Source organism: Thamnophis elegans, chromosome 5 (genome assembly GCF_009769535.1).
Source record: "Thamnophis elegans isolate rThaEle1 chromosome 5, rThaEle1.pri, whole genome shotgun sequence".
NCBI lineage: Eukaryota > Metazoa > Chordata > Lepidosauria > Squamata > Colubridae > Thamnophis > Thamnophis elegans.
Genome location: NC_045545.1, coordinates 47,716,421 through 47,736,249, shown reverse-complemented (window position 1 = coordinate 47,736,249; position 19,829 = coordinate 47,716,421). Strand labels below are relative to the sequence as shown.

At 36.8% G+C, this 19,829-nt stretch overlaps 1 protein-coding gene across 3 annotated transcripts; it reads right to left on the bottom strand.

Annotated features, from left to right (window-relative positions):
• Positions 1-772: 772 nt before the first annotated feature.
• MTCH1 (mitochondrial carrier 1) lies at positions 773-18,392 on the bottom strand. Of its 3 annotated transcripts, none has more exons than XM_032217796.1 (12): positions 18,090-18,392; positions 16,906-16,990; positions 15,473-15,579; positions 14,046-14,123; positions 12,212-12,269; positions 10,733-10,784; positions 10,432-10,491; positions 8,198-8,291; positions 7,367-7,414; positions 5,680-5,747; positions 4,364-4,456; positions 773-2,066 (listed from the first exon to the last, which is right to left on the bottom strand). In XM_032217796.1, exons 1-12 carry the CDS (start codon positions 18,240-18,242, stop codon positions 1,904-1,906), a joined length of 1,059 nt encoding a protein of 352 aa, XP_032073687.1. In that variant the 5' UTR covers positions 18,243-18,392; the 3' UTR covers positions 773-1,903. The 3 variants fall into 3 exon arrangements, with proteins under 3 accessions (XP_032073687.1, XP_032073690.1, XP_032073689.1); XM_032217798.1 differs by having other exon boundaries at positions 1,905-2,066; positions 4,364-4,439; positions 18,090-18,389; XM_032217799.1 differs by lacking the exon at positions 18,090-18,392 and having other exon boundaries at positions 15,473-15,575; positions 16,906-16,991.
• Positions 18,393-19,829: the final 1,437 nt, after the last annotated feature.

Here is a 19,829-nt window from a genome sequence, read left to right as displayed (position 1 = left end):
AATTCACTATGCTATTTGCAAAGCTGCTAAAAGTGGGACTCACATTAATTGACAGATCTGCTTGTAGCGAAAAGTAATACAATGAGTAATTTGATTGTAGGAATTTTAAGTAAGGCCAAGTTGTTTAAATGTTAAACATTTAAATGTTTAAATGTTAGGAAAAGCTTAACAGTGCAATCCTGTAGCGGTTTGTCCAAAAGCCATTCCAACTGAATTTAGTGAATTTTGAATCAGTACACTTACAGTACAGTCTGAAGTAAATACTAGAAAAGCTAACTATGAGCTAACGAGTTAAGTGTTCACATTATAAATGTTGCTTAGCTGGAATAAGTGACCTGCAGTAGACATCCCTACCCAGCCAAGCTTTTATAAAAAATAAAATCAGTAATGTAGTGCAACATTATTTCATATTTATATAACATTACTGACCAGGAGAAATACTGCTCATGGTATTCAGCAAAGTCCTTTTCTTGGCTCTTACTACTTTACTTTGGTCAGAAATCACCCCCAAATCCTGACTTTTAGGTATCATAATTGTTATTGTTACATGTATTATCTTTGCATCTGTATTGAATCTTAATATCAAAAAATCCTGTCTGACATTTGGAATGTCTCTGTATGACATGAGAACTACCACAACTCAACTATCATACATACACATTTTCTTGTACTAAGGCAGTGGTTCTCAACCTGTGGGTCGGGATCCCTTTGTGGGTTGAATGACCCTTTCAAAGGAGTCGCCTAAGACCATCGGAAAACACATATTTTCGATGGTCTTAGGAACCGAGACACCAATTTTATGATTGGGGGTCACCACAACATGAGGAACTGTATTAAAGGGTCGCGGTATTTAGAAAGTTGAGAACCACTATACTAAGGGCTCTGTAGTTCAGTTTTCATTATCACAGAATTTCTTCCTAAATCACAACATACAGTATTCCTTGATTTACAAACATTCATTTAGTGACTGTTCAAAGTTACAACAGCACTGAAAAAGGTGAGTTATGACTGGTCCTCACATTTATAACTGTCACAGCATCCCGTGGTCAGGTGATCAAAATTCAGAGACTTGGCAACCAGTTTTGGTGTCATATGATTGCTGTGTGCAACCATCCCAGCTGGCTTCCAACAAGAAAAGTCAATGGGGAAAGCTGGATTTATTTAACAACTACATGATTCACTTAATAATTGCATCGATTCACTTAACAACCATGGCAGAAAGATCATGAGCACGACTCAATTAATAACTTCCTTGCTTAGCGATGGAAATTCTGGTCTCAATTGTGGCCATAAGTCGATAACTACCTGCATCAAGCTTAAATTTGTAATCAATACTAAATAAAAAAAAAATCTGTCTAGATCCATGTAAATAATCCATTCTATCTTAGGGTTTAAGGTCCTACTTAAGAAGTGCCTTTGTCAAATATTTAACTTAAAAAATAGCTGATGCAAAATAAGATGCCTAGAGATATTATAAAAACTAAACCATCAGGTTTATACATGTCATGATTAAAAAAAAAATCAGTATTAAAATTTTTTGTGGTTTTGCTAAATGTTCGGAATGAAAGGTATTCCAACATCAGTTGGATTTAATATGTAGACTAATAACATGGCAAAAACCAAAACTGATAAAGAGATAAAGGTTAAGCTGTTTTCTCTAATGGTACAAAAGGGGGGAAATCTGCATTCCATCTTACATCTTATTTAGAGAAAAATGTAAATCAGCTTCTTATATCCTGCAAAGCCATGACTATGCCTGAAAAGCTGAAAAGTTATTATTCAGGCTGCCCTTTTGATCCAAGTCCTGACCAGCACTGTCTGGCAAGCAACATTTGGCCAGAAATAGCTGACCTTTTGGTTGTCAAACTTACTGAAATGAGCTGTTCTTACTGCTGAAAGCCTTTCATTTTACAAATGAAAAAGAATGGTAAAAACAAGCTGTTTTAGAGTCTCTTCTACAAGAATCTAAGTTTGCTTCTGCCTCCCAAATGAAATTAGTCAACGGAAAAAGGTGCTGGTATGGATGCTCTACGAAAAAGTAGGCTGGAACCTCTGAAGAGCTGCCCCTGGAGAAAGATAAGAACATGTTATAGAAAATGGTTTATTAAGATCTGTCGCAACTTCTTGCTGATCAACCATGAACTGCAATAATCACAGGGACCATACCTGGCAGTGAAACTTCAGGTTTAGCGAGCATGGGAATATATATGTGTAAAAAGAATGTGGAGGGCTGGACAACAATGGTTACTTTTTGAATATTGTTGGAAAAAAAGCAAATATAATGCTATTACAGGCTGATGTCAGCCAGAGAAAAGAAAATGACTAGAGACTCAATTCACATGGAACACAAATTTATTTTCAGTGGCAACCCAGGGACGAAATGCTATTGGTCAGACTGGTTAGCCTGAACCAGTATTTCTGATGATCAGCTGTGATGCACAATTTATATTAGCTAGAAAACAGGATTTCCTGCTTTCTAGCTAATCTAAATTGCGTGGCACAGCGGATTTCCCCCACTGTTCCCTTACCTTTGCAGGCGCCCCCGGTAGCAGGCTCCAACCACCTGCCTGTTTTTGATGCTCTGCGCATGAGTGGAAGGTCCTGCACATACATGGAGGTGGCGTATGCACGTTCACATTGCTACCGAACCAGTAGCAAAGATAAGTTGATTTCACCCCTTTGGCAACCACTGGTTCCACCCCCCCACCCCCATTTTAGTGTCTGATCTGTTTCTTCTCTATTCTGAGTAGGATTTCAAATGAAAGCTTCCCAAAGCCTTCATGAGGGCAAAATAATTCTCCACAATAGCTATTTAGAAGCTTTTAAGACACTTTTTTATTTTCCTTTTAGGCAGCATGACAGAAAGACATTGAGCGAACAAGGTTCAGTGACAAGGAATCAAAAACTCTTTGGTTCTGAACAATGGAATTTAAAAGGTTTTACAGAAACTCAACCCAAAAAAAACATATAGGTTCTTTGTTATGAGAGCCAGAGAGCTACGAGAATGAGACTTCTCAAATGAACCACAGTGCTTTTTGTGTTTGTGTGTGTGGTGTGTGTGTGTGGGTTTGATTTATATTGAATGTAAAATCAGTTTCAAGTTCTTGCTATGTCTGATGAATAGAAAACCTTGGACACTGATTGAGATACATTGTTAAAGTTTATTTCAAAAGTGTCATTTTTTTTGTTTTTTGAAAAAAATGTACCATATCAATAAATGGTTACAAATGGATATGATTAACTTAGTTACAAACTAAGCAATAATGTGATATAGTTCTATAGGTTTTATTATGCAACTATCGTAGGCAATACAAAATCTGTTTTCACTTGCAAAAATCTATCCAAGATTACTAGACATGAAAATGAAACACTCTTCCTTCCAATGAACAACCCTAATTCTTAAAATTTTTATTTCCCCCCCCTCTACAAATGAAGTTTTTATAAACTTTTGAGAGGAAAGAAGAATGAGATGTTGTTGCATGGAGAACACGATCACAACACATAGAAAAATAATAGACTGACGCCCCTATTTAGACACAATATATAATTAGGGTATGTGTAAGCAAATGATTGGGAGAGGGGAGAATTAGAAGAATCCAAAGCCTGCAAGAATCAAGTTGTCATCTGATAATATGTTCTGATGATGTTGTAATTCTATTTTTTTTAAAAGAAGCTTAAAAAGGCATAGAATGTTCCTGTTTGCACATCTCAATATAACCTGAAAAACACACTGAACAGACAATACTAACATTATAGAAAACAAAACATATGGATATAAAGACAAATAATGATGTCATGATTTGGATTAAAATAAAGCAAGATATATATACAATTAGAAAAATGTAACTAGCAATGTCAAGTGTTAAAAATATAATGAGAGAAATAAAATAGGAATTTTATATTAATTAATATATAAAAAGTTATAAAAATATTTTGATGCAGTGTTAAATTTAAAAAAAAGTGTCTTAATTTTCATTAAAAATTGTGTTTTTAATAAGAAACAAAGCAAAATTTAAAACTGAATCCCTACCATTCCTTGCCAGATTTCTAGTTGTGTCTTTTAGTAATACATGTCTAGGAACTCTCTACTTAATATAAGACATATAAAGAACCCATGTATTGCAAATTCCCTTCAATGGGAAAAGACTGAAGGAGCTTTCAAAGACTAAAGGAAGAAAATGTAAAGATAAAAGGTGAGGGAAGGCAATCTTTTTCATAGTCAGCAAGAGGGCCATTTTATCTGCTGCTTGATTTTATGTGCTTGTAATTCAGAATAAGGTATAAGAAATAGTAAAAAAGAAAAAAAACAGATGGGATTATTTACATGGGCCAGTATCCATTTCAGAGAAAGAATGATACTCACCTGAGAACTAAGATGTCTCCAACAATGAATCCAAGAAGAAAACACAGGGGCATATGGAGGGAGCCCTGCAAGTAACCTACATAGCAGAGAAAGCTGTCACAGAAGATGTTTATACTTATATCTGTTATCTAATTCATACTTGACAAAATAAAATCAATCAATAAATAAATATAAAAAATAAATGCTAAGACAGAGAAAGTAACAATCAAGGTATATGTGGCAACAAGTATGTTTGCTGGAAGGGAAAAAAAGCATGTCTTTCCCTTAGAAAGTAACTGGCTTGTGTTTTTCCTAACGTAAGATTATAATAAATGTTTCTATGATATACTGGATATGCCCATTTTCTGGATTAGGCAGAAATTTCAATTTTTAAAATCTTAGTTGTGCTTTATAATTTGACTCATACTGGATATGGTTGTCCCAAAGGCGTTTTTTCAAGAGGCAGCTGGATTTTCTGGTTTTTCTTTGAAGACGTTTGCTTTTCATCCAAGAAGCTTTTGATTGGATGGTGGGGCCCCTTTGGGATAACCATGACCTGGATGACTTAGAATTTCCATAGACACTGGATATGGTTACCAATTATTATATACTGACCAAAGTATAATATTGACTAATTTTAAGACTGACCTAAAATACTAAGTATTTTATATTGATCTGAAGCAGGAAGATGTATATCATGTAATTTTGAAATGTTACAGCTGGTGTTGTAAAGCCTGTAAATTCCCTTTCTATTAAGTTTTTCTTTTTATCTTTTCTTCTTTTTCTTCTTTCCTTATTTTTTTTCTGACTGCACTTCTAAAATAAATAATAAAAAAGAAAATAAATCATCTGCAAATATATATTTGTGCATTCTATAGTTAGATATTGCACAAATTTATAGGATAAGAAATTCATCACCAGGTTTTCTGTCATTTGATAATTGTCAATATTTATAAACTTGAAACAAACTTGCAGAGTCTATATGCTTAATGTTTATTAAACTAAAAACGCATGGAGTCAATAAAAATAATGTTTGCCCCAAATAGACACATATACAACCAACCCAGTTATTTTCTTCCTTCATTGATTCCAAATCTATCCATATGAAATAAAGTCTATTCATTCTCTCTCGCTCTCTCTCTCTCGTTCTTTTTTCTTTCTTGACAAAGAAGACAGGAAAGTAGTGTAGGTTTTCTTTATGTATACAAGACTTAAAGTCTTTTATCTAGGAAACTGAGACTATTGAGTATTTCTGCCAAACAGGAAGCCCACTAAATTTTCACTGGAAAGATTAAGCTGTATTTGCTGGAGTGGGGGTTGGGATTAATATCACATACCCACAGTTGTTCACTGCCATGAGATCACCCACAAGAAGAAAAGGGTATGTCAACATGCTCACAGCAATCTGTAACAAAGAAATATCTGAGGCATTCCTTCTATTCTTCACAGTTAAGCAAAATAAAAAAATAAATACTGTAGGTAAAGAAGGCTTTGTGCAAAAGAAATAGGAAAGGACCAGTTTACTATTTTTTTTTACCAGAACTGGGTTACATATTAGTACAATAATATACATATAACCAACTCAGCAGACCACAGAAACAATTGGAAATGAAAAAAAAAGCCTGCACTTAAAAGAGTTATCAATACTTAGTATCGCCACTACACTTTTCTTGATGTGTACATCTGGAAAACAGAATATATCTTCAGTTCCTGTTAATCGCAGCAAAAGATTTCTCACTAACTGTTCTGAAAAGATAGACCATTATATGTTGCTTTTATCTTATTCCCAGTCAACTGAGATGTAAACTGATATTGCCTTTACTTATTCCAGGGTTATAGTAGTGTTTTTCATTTTCTTAATAAAGCCTGTGATTGATATCTCATTTATGATGTGATTTATGACGCAGACAGGACTGTGATCTGCCATCTCCAGACAGTCAAGACTTACAAGGGTAAGGAGAAAAGCATGCATGGGGAGCTGATTTTTTTTCTATCAGAACTCCAGTTACATGGAGCTGCTCCCCATCTGCTTGCTCAGTACTCGCACCCGATAGCAAGACTAACAGGGCTGAATAAGGTAGCTGGGGAGTGGAACAGGTCAATTTCTGCACTGTTAGATCTCCAATCACATGGAACTGAACCATCCAACTAGAGTCCTGGGAGGGAAAGGCTTGGTCCTTGTAGCCATTTGTGTTTGATGAGACTCTCTGATATTGCTGAACTCACACAGAAAAGTTTTCGAAAAGTTTTCAAGCTACCTCAAAAGAGCTCAACACAAAGTTTTTTTTTTTACATATTAACAATTTTCAATTGATGAGGTATTTGTAATTGTCTCCTATCTAAACCTTCATCTCTGTAATCAACCTGTTTTCTTCTCTCTTTCCCAACATATCATTTTATATTGTATGTATATCAAGTCATCAACATCTGATGAAGTGAATTACAGAGTCCAAAAGCTTACATCTTTTAATAAAATCTGTTAGTTGAAAAAGTGCTGCCAAGACTTCTGTATTTTTCCCCAACTAGCGGATAACCTGGCATTGCCTGGGTATTTATTTATAGGGGAAAATGTCTGGACCAAATGTAATTTCTAATGTTGGATTTTTTCCCTTGCCAGAGGGAGTCCCCTTTTGGAGTACTGTGAAGCCATTACCATAGCAACTCCACTGTGCTATACAGTAGAAGCCATTTTAAGGCACAACAGGCTGTATCTTAATAGAACACTCCCCCCCCAAGGGGTCTTAGGGGTGTCTTACCCCCACAGTATGTTTTCCCAGAGAGTAACTCATCAATGTACCAAGTTTGGTTGTAATTGCTGAAGAGATTCCAGAGTTACGATGGAATATACACATATACACATATATATAAATGGCTGTGTGGGGGAGTGGAATTGCCTTTGGCCATGCTAGCCAGAAACTGCACTCCCAAGATATTAGGGAAAGATCAAGCCTGGGAGGAGCGACAAAAGCAATGAATCAGGAACATACAGCTATACACAGTTCAAAAGACACAAATCTTACATACCCCCATCATAAATTTAGTGTAGCTCCGAATGACAGAAGCCTGGTTGAACTGTAAGGAAAAAAATAATAATAATCCAAATCCAAAGTTTCTTGGGGACCAGGGCAACACACGTGTTAAATAAATACAGGAAAATATTTGACAATCAACTCTTGCTAGGGCATGTGTGAAGATCAGGAATGATCAGGAATGGCATCATTTTAGGCTCATAAGAGGTAGAAAAAAATAACAATGCAATTATAATTTTATTAGGAAAAAAGTTAAGAGATTAATTAGAAGACTACTTGACTATAATAAACTTTAGTCGCAGCAGACCAAGTGTAATATTTGAATCTTATTAATAACCAGAAATACCAAATGTTATTATTAGCTAGGAAACAGCTTTCAATATTCAATAGGTCCCCCCCCCCCGATTTAGTTTACTTTCTGTAAAAAAAAGACAGTAAGTGAATATGGGAAAACTGCCAGCATAAAACAAACAAACAGCCAGAAGGAAATAATTGTTGTACAATAATACTCAAGCTTGTGAAATTCTGGTTTATTTCAATCCACTTTCTTGCTCGACATGACCATGAATTATTTGTTAGATTTATATCCCTTTCTCCCAGGCTTGTTTGGAAATCTACCTTGGGATGTCTATTTATCCTCCCAACCACCACACATATGAGGTGCACCGGACTAACGATGTACGACTAGTTCAAAATGAATTTTCATGGCTTAGGTATGAACGTGCACCTTAGCTGGGAACAGCCTGTGGTCTTACCCACTACACCGCCCTGGATCTTTGGGGAAGACATGTTAGAGTCCAATAAGATTAGGAAGGTCATCACTCACGTTGTCATCCACAGCGTAAGTGTTGATAAAATGAGCCAGAAGGTTGCAACACCACAGAAAAATAAGATCTCCTAGGACATGAGGAACTAAACCTCTGAGGGAAAAGAAAAGAATAAGGGAAAATATTACATAAAAATACTCTTAAATTAACCTCATACAGTTCAAAGAATAATAATAATAAAATCTGTAAACATTACACATTGAAATTTGTATTTCGAATGCAAAAAAACCCAGAAAGACTGGAGCTTAGAGACTAAATCAAGTTCTAAGGCATGTAGTAAGAAAATGAAAGATACAAGATCTTAGAACTTCATCTATGCTCTAATGCAGTGTTTTTCAACCACTGTGCCGCGGCACACTAGTGTGCCGTGACATAGTGTAAGGTGTGCCATGGGAAAAACACCTTATATATAGTCAATATAGGCACAGAGTTAAATTTTTTTAACATTTTCTAATGGTGGTGTGCCTCGTGATTTTTTTCATGAAAAAACTGTGCCTTTGCACAAAAAAGGTTGAAAAACACTGCTCTAATGCACATTGAGGAAAGAAAAGGAAGAATGAACCCCAGGCCAAATGTATGCACACAGAACAAAGAAATCTGATACACAGCAACATGCCTTGGAAAACTAATCATAAATATGAATGTATTAATTAATTCAGCAATAGTAAATAACTTTGAGCATGCAGAAAGCAAGAAGGATGAGTAAGGGCCATTTAGTATCATATCTGTGTATATAGGATAATACAGTCATTAATTATGCATGTGCCTATGTTTAACTGCAACAGAAACATGTTATTAACTCAACCATCCAAGAGTCCATACTGATTGGAAGCCATATTCTTGCTACAGCCTATCCTATTTTCTAATTACCTGTAATACTAGTACTAGTACATATATGTCATTAGATGTTACCCCTTTGTTTGCTACTCTGTGCCAGGAAGGATACAGTGAGTGAAAAGACCCTTTTTCCATGTTGCATTCTGTCAATGTAAAAACTCACTAGCCATGAGTCAGAATATGATCTTCTTTATGCCTTTCCTGGAAAGAAATTCCCAGAGGTTTGCTTTCAGGCATGCAAACTATTCACAGGTTAAAACTGCCATATTCCTGAGTGCTTACAACCTCTCAAAAGACTTTCCAAAAGTGATAATGTGACAGGAAATGACTAGAAGGGGAATTAAGTAAGTGAGCAATAGCAATGCCATCTTTCAACATTGTAATTCCTTATAAATTAAATATCTAATATTTGTCTTGGTTCTATATACTGTTTTGCTCTGGTTTCATTTGAGTTTTGGAGGAAGGCTACCGGTGTGCCATTTAAAAGTCTCTCAGTCCAAACTAAGTTGCTCATTTCTGTTTGCAAGATTTCGGAAGTGATTTGCATTGCTTTCTTCCAAGAACTGAGAGAGAGCTTGTTTAGCCCAAGGCCACCCAAATGGGTTTGTGCCTAAGGCAGGACCAGAACTTGTGGTCTCCTGGATTCTAGCCTGTGTTGTAAGCAACAACCTGGATTTCTCATTTCATTTTATAAAGTACTCATACAATATTTTAACATTTTTTTTTTGCTGTTAGAGAGGATTTGGACCATTCAGAAAAGTTAAAGTAGAAACTCTTTTAAGATATTTTTTTTAGAATCTTAGGAAAAGCCAATCATATGAGATGCAGATCTTAACCAGTGACCAGGAAATGTATAGGTTGATTGTATTCCTAATTTAATACAGTCATGTCTATTTTCTAATGCAAAAAATCTTTATTGATTTATTCTACATATCATTAAGTTAAATTTAGCACTGATTAAAATGCAGGTCCTGAAACAGATTAAGAATTTCCTAGTTTGAATCAGTCCTAATAATTCACTGTGCTTTAACAGGTCTTGCAATTCTTCAAAAATATATCAAGGAACTTTATGAAGAGAAAAGTTCCAAGTCCAATTATTTTATGAGAGATTGTTATTTTTATGTGGAACATGAATTGTGACTGACCATGGGAGACAATGAATTGTCAAGTATTATCTCTTTCTCTCTTTTATATAATGCCAGAAGGCATTAGCACATGTAATAAACTTTTAATAAACAATTCTGAACTTTGAATTGAATTATAACACTTAAGGAAAGCTGATTGTACTGAACAAGAGCCAATTCTTCTCAGTGGTGTGATAATTGATCCTCAACATAACAACACAGCAAGTTCAGGCTTAATTAAATTTGGTGGCAATTGGAATAGACTTACTTACACAAAGAATCCCAAGAGTCCTTCTTCTTTCCAAATTGTCTTGACTGAACTAAATATATGGCTGTTGACAAAGGAAAACGATTAGATCTGGGTGGAAGTGCTCTCTCACACCTCTTTATCCTAAAGTAAATTACCGTATTGCTGCCAATATTCTTCAACAACACGAAAAGAAACACCTATATTTCTTAGAAATAATTATTGATATTGATCAAATATTTTTTATTACTTCTGTATAGTGCAGTACTATAAAATCCCTTGCTATTATTCTCAGATTGAGCTATAGAATGTTAAGATCATCTCACCTGTACTTAACTTCTCGTCCTACGAACTGGACCATACAGCGCATAGATATTACTTCAGAAGAAAAAACAAGAGATATGAATATAGAAGTATTTCATTTACATATTTTTATACTGAAAAAATATCTCAACATTTTCATAATAGCAAAAGGAGTTTCAACTGAAATATTCTACAGGCCTCTGGAATTCAGAATTCTCTTCCCATAGTAATCTCTCAGATGACTATTGGAAACCTAAAAGATTTATCTGCAAAAGTAATAACAATGGCTTGTATTCCCAGTGACCTGGAATTGACCAGAACCTTACTTGTTTTGATATTAAAATGCTTATAGATATGAAGATAACTCTGAATTTAAGAACATTTCAACACAGGAAAAGTAGATAGGAACAAAATATATACCAACAGGCAAAAATCTTTGATATGCCTAACTTTTTCATTTCGCCAATCTAGAATTGTCAATTCCAGCTGAAGCCAGTCTGAAAATCCCTCCTCAGTAAATCTGTGCCAATAAAGATTTTTGTGCACATATACTTGTATACTTGTATATAGTAGGCCTGATAGGAACTACACCCCAATATAGGCCAGGACCCAAGTAACAAATTTTTAATAAGTTATTATAGTATTGTCTGTAAAGCATGACACTAAATTATAAAATCAACAAGTTTTCCACCTGCATATAAAACTATTAAACACTCAAACTCCTTTCATAAACACACACTTACAAACTCACACACCTCCTTACTTCCAGTAAAAACAGCAAAACAGGAAGGAAATGAAGAAGAAGAGAAGGGGAATAGAACCAGGAAAGTTGAAGTTAAGTGGACAGAGAAGGGAAGAAGAGAAGGCAAAGTTTTAAAAACAAATAGGTCAGGCAAAAAAGATCTTTTTGCAAGCTCAGACTAATCTTCAGACTAATTTTCAAGGCATATACACTTTTCAAAAGAAACATCTAGTTATTTGTATGTCCTGCCAATTCCTTTGCTTTCAGTAGAACATCAGTTCTACTCAGTTGCAGTTGCTTAATGTGGTGGGGTGGGTGTCTTATTAGGTAAATATGGTAATATATGGACAACATAACCAAAGATGTGTAAAAACTTCTCAGAGCAAAAGATTCTGCTTCTGAAACACCTCAACTTCATCAGACTTTGACTTCATCAGAAGTGATCCCACCTCAAAATAGATCATAGATCAAAGTAGAGCTAGGCAAAATCCATGTCATGTCCAAATCATTTACTGTATGCGGAAGTTGAATACAAAGTTTCATGTTGAAACATTTTGCAAAACACTATCCATGACAGATGACCAAAGATTCTACCTCAGAATCAACTGAAAACTGGTCATAGTAAAGTGAGCTAATGTGCAAAGATGTATGTAAATAAAATAAATTTGAATTATATGTTTTATAATTTTATAGGGAAAAATACCACAAAATGAATGTTTAAGTGGAGATGGGACTTGACAAGAGCAGATCCATAACTCACCATGAAGTGGATGAGAAATAATTCGGGATACACATTGCATCGTCATCTCATGGCAAGTCTGATAAAATATCAAAATAGAACACTTTTTAAAAAAATTTTAAGCAAATCATGTCACAAAAAGTACACCATAATGAGAAACTTCTTGTTTTAAGTATCTTAGTTTCCTTATTTGAAAAAACATATTTGCTGGATTACACGGAATATAGCAATACAGTTTCTATGCTACTGTACTCTAAGTCATTCTCTATTGCTCTAAAGGACTGTCATATATTGTATATTATTCAGATACAGGTAGTCCTTGAGTTACGAAAGTAACCAGGACCAGAATTTACATTGCTAAGCAATATGGTCATAAAGCTTGATGTCACGTGAGGCTTAGCGACACTGCTTTGTAATGGCAATCCCAGCACTCCCTTTTGCTATCATTAACCAAATTCCACCAATTCTTAGTGGAGGACCCATCCCAATCCAAGCCATTCCTGGCTTGGTCCCTCCCAGCCCTGAGCCTCTGTTCTTCCACGATAAGGGACTGCATATCTTTCAACTCCCTTCAATGGTCCATTATGCCCCTTTAGCTACACTGCACCATCTCGTAGGATGGCAAATAGTCCCAGAACTGCACAGCTCAGGAGCTTCTTGGCACACCGTGGCTCTAGAGCTGCAAGAAGCCTCTGAACTGCAATGCAGTGCAAAGCTGCAGCTGCCCCAGCTTGGACCAACAACATAGTGCAAAGCTATAGCTATCCAAGAAGCCCCAGCCTAGCTCAGCAGTGCAATACTCAGCCCCAGCGGTGCCAAAAAATCCCAGCCCAGTCCCAGCTGGCCTTGACTTCCTGCACTCTGCTGCTTGAGATTCCCCCACCAGGTGTCTGCCATTGCCTGGCATGGCTCTTTGTGAGGCAGGTAATGGCCATGTGAGTCCTTCTTCTCCAGGTTTCATACAAGGAAACAGCTGCACATGAATTTGGGAAGAAATCCTTATGCAGCCAGAAACTGCCTTGCAAAGGACCAGGCTGGGAATGCTTGGGTTACAGCAGGAGTAGCAAGGCAGAGATCAGCTGGGCAGTGGAGCACAGGATGGCTGGGGCTGCTGAATCTAGGAGCCAAAAGGGCACACATGGGGGGGGGGGACAACAAGTGGGTGCGGGGAATGGTAGCATCCCTGTAGTGGTAAGTGCGAATGTGCTGCCAAGTGCCTGAATTTTGATCACACGCTAAGAGTAGCATTGCAAGGGTGGTAACCTTGGGGCCTGAATATAAGTACTATTTATTCAGCGCTATAATTTTGAATGGTCATTAAATAAATGATCATAACTTCAGGACTACCTGTAAAAAGAGGCTGAAAAGATGACAAAGAGAGCCCCAAAGTACCCATGCAGCAAGCACAGTATGGGTTAAGTTGAAAGAGAAAAAAAGAAATCAAGCTATGCAACTTTGAGAAATATTTCAGTTTTACTTTGTGTATTACAGGAATTTTTAAAAGTGTTAGTTCATTTTTAAACTTCCTTGAATGCTAAAAGATTGGCTTCACTTTTAATAGTCTCAAGATTGTATCTATTAAAAATAATTAGAGGAAAACATGTTAACATTTTTAGTGTTTAGTATTAGAATAGATTAGTAGGAGAAATCTTAGCATCCTTAAGTTTTCACTATTTATGTAGTCTTTCCCACCTCACAAGGCTCTGAGGCATTTTTTTCAAATTGGGCTTAATCACACTGGAAAAGAGAAGATTTGGGGATTCAACATTCATATCGATCTTAATTATTCTTTGAAATATATAATCTTTCCAAATACAAAATATTGAAGCAAAGAAAATTTGCTTTAAAATTCCACCTCTTTTGTCACTTTCCTGAGAGATGTCTTCATATCATCCTTATTGGAAACATGTTCCATATCTTCTAACGGGAAGGCCTGGGGTATAAGAGAGAAAGTAAACTCAAGAGACCTGATTATGATAAACAAATATATATATATATATATTTGACATATGAGATTTTTCTAACAGAGATACTCCCAAGATTTGAATAGAGGAGAGGTTATCACGTCTGTACTTTACTTGTCCTCCAAGGAATTGGAGCGTGCATGGGATGATTATTTTACTATACCTTCATTGTATTTTGTTGTATCAGTACCTGGACTAATGCGATAATACAATATTCACAAAATCCTCGACTTATGACCTCAATTGGGACTGGAATCGAGTGAGGCAGTTATTAAGCAAGGTGCCTATATGATCACTTTGTTCAATGATCACAATCTGGGCTCTCCCAGATGTTTGTTAAGCAACCACACTGGTTGTTAAGCAGACAGACTGAAAGAGTGGCCTGCCAAAGGAGAATCCTCAGGGTTCAAGCTTTCCTTCTTTTGAGTCATAGCACTGCTGCATTAACATAGTAATGGAAACAGATTTCTGCCTGTTCTGAAAATGTTCAGCTCTAAAGCCTGCTGGTGCCTCTTGTTCATGAACCATAGCATGGGCAAGCCTACACTTTGGTTGAAGAAAGATGAAAGAAATTCTTTTCCAAGCAATGAGAACAATGGAGGGAAATGATAATCTGCATAGTTGAATGAGACAGTGCTGAGGTTTTGGAGCTTTGCGAGCAAGCGTGGCTGGTGGCCAACTTGTCTTGGCAAGAGGCAGACCAACCCATCTCCCATTCTTAATGAGGATGTGTCATTAAACATTAGGAAAGTGAAATTAGCAATCCCACTGTCAAAGACAGGCCAAGGATATACAAACTAACAGGCCTTCACAGGAAATAAAAGAAAGGATGAGCACTTTATTATTCTTGCAAGGTTAAAGACTTTCAGATAGTCCTAAAGCAACTTGATGATGCCTTAATAAGAAATATGGTCCAGGAAGGATATTACTATGCAACTGTGGTATAAAATTCTGTACAACTCAGGAAATAGTTCACACCATTAAAAAAAATCCAATAATATGTTTTGAGGGCTTCCTCTATGAGGTCAGTTACTGCCATTGCTTTTCAAGTTCAACACCTCAGGTCTAAACAATATTTCACTATTACTGGCTAGAAGAAATAACTTTATTGTATAACAAGAAGGGTTGTTGATATTGTTGCCATCGCATGCTGCTGTTTTTGAATTTGAATCCCTTCCAAAGTCCAACTAGGAAAATGCAGAAACTGAGACTTCAGCTGTGAGAAAGTGTTGGCCTGGACATTTATTACACAATTTGGCCTCACAAGTAGCCTTTTCAGTACAAAGAGATTAGAGAACAAATATGTGACATACTGTACCTTCTTCACTTGTTCGCGGTTTATCGTAGATAAAACGCTAGAGATGATACGAGGAGAAAGACCACGGAAAAGACCCATTTTCCCATCTACTTCCACAATGTGCCTGGCTAGAAATAAATTACACTGAAGTTACATCGTCATGATTCTGCAAAATCGCTAACATTCAGATGACTGGATATCTATATACAATAATGCACGTTAGGGTTTAAACTATCCACTGACACTAAGATGGTAAAAACTGTGAGGAAACCTTGCATTTTCAACTATTTTTTCAACTGTGATCTTAAGAATTACATTGGATTTTATAGTATTAAGGCAGAGTATGAAGATTCCTTTAACTCGTGCTTAGCTATGTTGCCTCCTTCTACCCAAAAGGCTTTAGATTATTATCTACAAAATTTTTGAAATGAATTTTATAGAGTTTAAGGTATTATAAACTTCAGATAGTTGGAGAGAAAAGAAAAATGCCGTAATATGTTATAATACTGCAATTGCTTACTACTATGCTTGCAAAACTGAATCTAAATTTAGCTAACTTGAAAGTAAATTTTGTTCCCTAAATATGCCTTTTATGCTTATAGGAGAAACTGTTTCATTAAAACAAGTCTACAAAATGATTATAAAATAGTATTAAGAATTCAATCATGTAGTCAGTAGGCAAGAATCCAAGAATCCTAATTATGAGCTTCATAACTGGATAAAGTTTTATACTGTATATTAACAGCAAATACTAATAAATGCAAATGCAAATGTTATTGTACTTGTCATAAATGTGTCCCTCCATTTTTAACTGAGATCCCATCTCTTCCAAAATAAATTGCTAATCAATATCAATTAGTAAACGCTAAGAACTTTTCTCCTAGATAAGTTAATATGATAAAAGGAAGTTAGCCAAAACCTCAATTGCTGTAATTATTATTGAAACAAAATATTTTTATAGAAAAGGATTTTTAATGAAGGGGATTCTTTATCTTTTATGATCAAAAGATGCCCATATATTTAAATTTGTTTGCCTACTCAAAAAGAAAAAAAGTTAAATAGAAATATAAAGTTTTTAATGGCTTATTCATCACTATATTTTTTTTACACATTAAGGATCAAATTGTGAGTTTTGCTCTAAGCACAAAGTCTTCTAAATCAAGAAGAATCAAATGTTTTATATTATATTCCTTTTGCATGTCAAATAAATCTTAGTATTATAAACAAAACATTTCCCTGTTATACATCATTTTAAATAATAATAACAAAATCTGATTCCTACTTAGCAGCAAGTTCAATTTCATTCAGTGGATATGTAGAACTACAGAAAAGTATACTCAGCAATCATGTTAAAAGGAAAACATCTGAGTTAGCAATGTATTAATATTTCATTGTTTGAGTTGGTTACTTATTCTCATTAGACCTATAGGTAAATATAAGCAGGACATGCTCACCATACGTAAAAAATCCAGGAAGGTAAAAAACTTTCCTCCCCAGTAAATTTCTCCCAATAGTTGGAGGTAGAGGCTCATGCCCAACCTATAAAAAAAAAGGAAAAAGTAACACCAGTTTCTTATAAATATGTCCACCCCAGTGAACTTTGTCCATACTTTATAGCTTAGATAAGGGCCACTTCTTGTTGCTCTCACATTCTAGTTCTCTCCTTTGCATTGAATTAAATTTTTCTGAACCAAAACACATTACTAATTATGCTTGAGAAGACTCACTGGTAGAAAAGAATCTTCTCTACCGTTCCAAAGGCAGGTATGCCCATTGCTATTATCTCATTGTTATTTGAAGCACTTAATCAAAAGCAAAAGGATCACACTACTGCTTGGAAGGAAAGCCAGCAGTAAATCTTAGGGCTCTAGAGGTTAAAGGGGCCATAAAACGTCATAAGAAAGCCATGGCAAACCACTTCACATCATTAACCCACCCACAACAAATTACAGTTAACAGATCCGTTAGAATCTATTAATCCTTCTCCAGAAGACCATCCATCTTAAAGCTGCCAAGTTTTTTTTTAAAAGATTTTTTGGAAGCAACTAGTCTAAGGAGCCAAATTCCTTTATGATATCTGTGCAACCCATATCAAAACAACTTGCCTTATGTGCAGCCAGAACTGGAAAATAACATTTAATACAGCACAGTACTTAAACAAAATGGTTTGGTTGATATGCGGGACTGATTGGGGTAGATTGCAGGGGTGACACTGAAATATAATTTTATCATATTTAATCTATATCTTAAATTATTGTATTCTACTCCAATTTCATTTTAGACTGTATTTTATTCCAATTCCATTTTAAATTGCTTTTATCAAATTTGAGTAATAATTTGTTTCTGGAACTTTGCACTTTCATATGGCCCAAGGCTAATCAATAAAGACTCAATGTCAGTTAAATGGATATCTGTGCAAGCACCAAAGCGGAGCTTGTAGGGCAATCGGCACCTCTTTGGCGAAGCCAGCCCTTCCTAAGGAATCATCCGCAGACCCTAGGAGCAAAGAGCTAAGCCCCTGTCGAGAACTGCCTTCGTCTCCTCTATTAAGGCTGCTAGTCCACAGGTCCCGCCACCCCTAACAAGACATCTCCTTCCCTCCGGAGCCTGCATTGGAGGTTCGGTCCCCAAGCCGCACCTGCACCAGAAGCTTCACGTAGAGCAGCGGGTGGCTGAGGACCGTGAAACCAGCACTCAGGGCCACGAAAAGTGTGTCGGCGCCTTCTGCAGGACCGGGTCCCATTCTCGGTCCGGCGGGAGTAACCCCAGGACTCACAGGGATGTCAGCCATTCCACTCACCCTTACCCAACCAGGAAGCGCTCTCCCTCAGTCACATGACCAGACGCCTTGGCGTCATCCGCATCCCTCGAAGGAAAGGCCGTATCGCAAGGCGCAGCTGGCTTGGCCAGCCTCCAATGTAGAGACAAAAAACGTGTAGAAAGGCGAATGCCAAGGCGGAACACGAAACGAGGGTGCAACTATCGCGTTTTCCCTCCTATTGCAGGGAGAAGAGAAAGATTGTGGTTCTGATCTCGCAGCAGCGAGGCCGACTACGGGATCTTTCTGCTCTATTCGTTCAATTGAAAAGGAAAAGTAATCTCGTCCTCTTCTTATCCTTCCCCACAGACAGAACTCTCCATAGCAAAAATAAATAAATAAATAAAATAAAAGAGGGAGGGGTGGAATCCCTGCAGCATCTGCATTTTCGCGCGTCTGTCCTCAGAGGGCAGCATTAAAGAAAGGAATTCATATCTTCTTATGTATTTGACTTGTGTTTGCTTCGGCGAGCATTTATATATTTTTTGCATGAAAGTGGTTTTTTATGCCCTCCTTTGAAGACCGAAGCCACATACTAGCAACGTCGAATGATTGGCGTGGCGCCCCAGACTCCCCTCCTCCCCCCGTGTTAAATTATTCCCCTTCGGTTGTCCCAAAGGTGCTTTTCTTCTGGGGGGGTGGGGACTGGACTTTTTTCTTTGAAGACGTTTCGCTTCTCATCCAAGAAGCTTTCTCAGCTCTGCCTGGACGGCGGAAAAAGGAAGGATTGATATCCCTTGCAGGCAGCTGGTTATTTGCATCCTTTTGAAGAGGGTCGCTGAGGTCACTTCTAGGGTGAGAAGCGAAACGACTTCAAAGAAAGGGGAAAAAAATCCCAAGAAAGTCCAGTCGCCTCCTGAAAAAAAGCACCTTTGGGACAACCATGACCTGGATCACTGAGGATCTCCATAGACTTTCCTCTTCGGTTGTGACAAAATCCAGTCTCGCGACTTGAGCTCGTCCCGCTTCCATTGGAGTGGAAGTGAAGTAAAATACACTTATCCGTTATAAAGAAGAAGCCGAAAGGGCGGGAAAACAATTTCTTGCCTGGATAATGGTTCGAAGCGATCAGCTGGGCGTTTGAAAGCGTTTTGCCTTGCTGTGTTCATTGGCGCTGAAGTTCTTCGCTGCGAGGCTGGGGAGAGCTCCTGTTGCGCCGCCTGAAAAACCTCTGAAACTTTAGCCGCCTGGTGGTCTTTCGACTAATTCAGCTAAATTTGAGCCCGCTCTTTCTCTACGTTTTGCTGAGCGGTCCATGGTGTCCTCTGAGTTTGCTTGTTTTCTTGCAAAACTTTAATTAACCGATAACCATTACTTCATTACTCTAACTAGATTCCCCATCTAGTGCTAGGAAGCAAGCTCAGAGAGCCTACCAAGGACCCCTCATTTCAACCCTCAGCTATAAACAGTTTAGTGGGTTTTACACAATTCAACAAATATTCTAGGAATGCATCAGTTTTACTTTTTAATAAAATTTTTAATGTACAGACAAAAAAGCTCTTTTAGGATCTTCCGTAATTTTTAAAAGTGGGAAGGGGTCTGGAGGGCAAAACAAATGTA

Bases quoted from the DNA above. Each gene is read 5' to 3' on its own strand.
- MTCH1 (XM_032217796.1), bottom strand. From the start codon at position 18,242: ATGGCTGACATCCCTGTGAGTCCTGGGGTTACTCCCGCCGGACCGAGA. The intron at 10,785-12,211 runs GTGAGTTATGGA...TTTCTTCTGAAG, and splicing joins TATTTCTCATCCACTTCATG to TAATATCTATGCGCTGTATG. The intron at 2,067-4,363 runs GTGAGTATCATT...ATCTTTCTCCAG, and splicing joins GGAGACATCTTAGTTCTCAG to GGGCAGCTCTTCAGAGGTTC.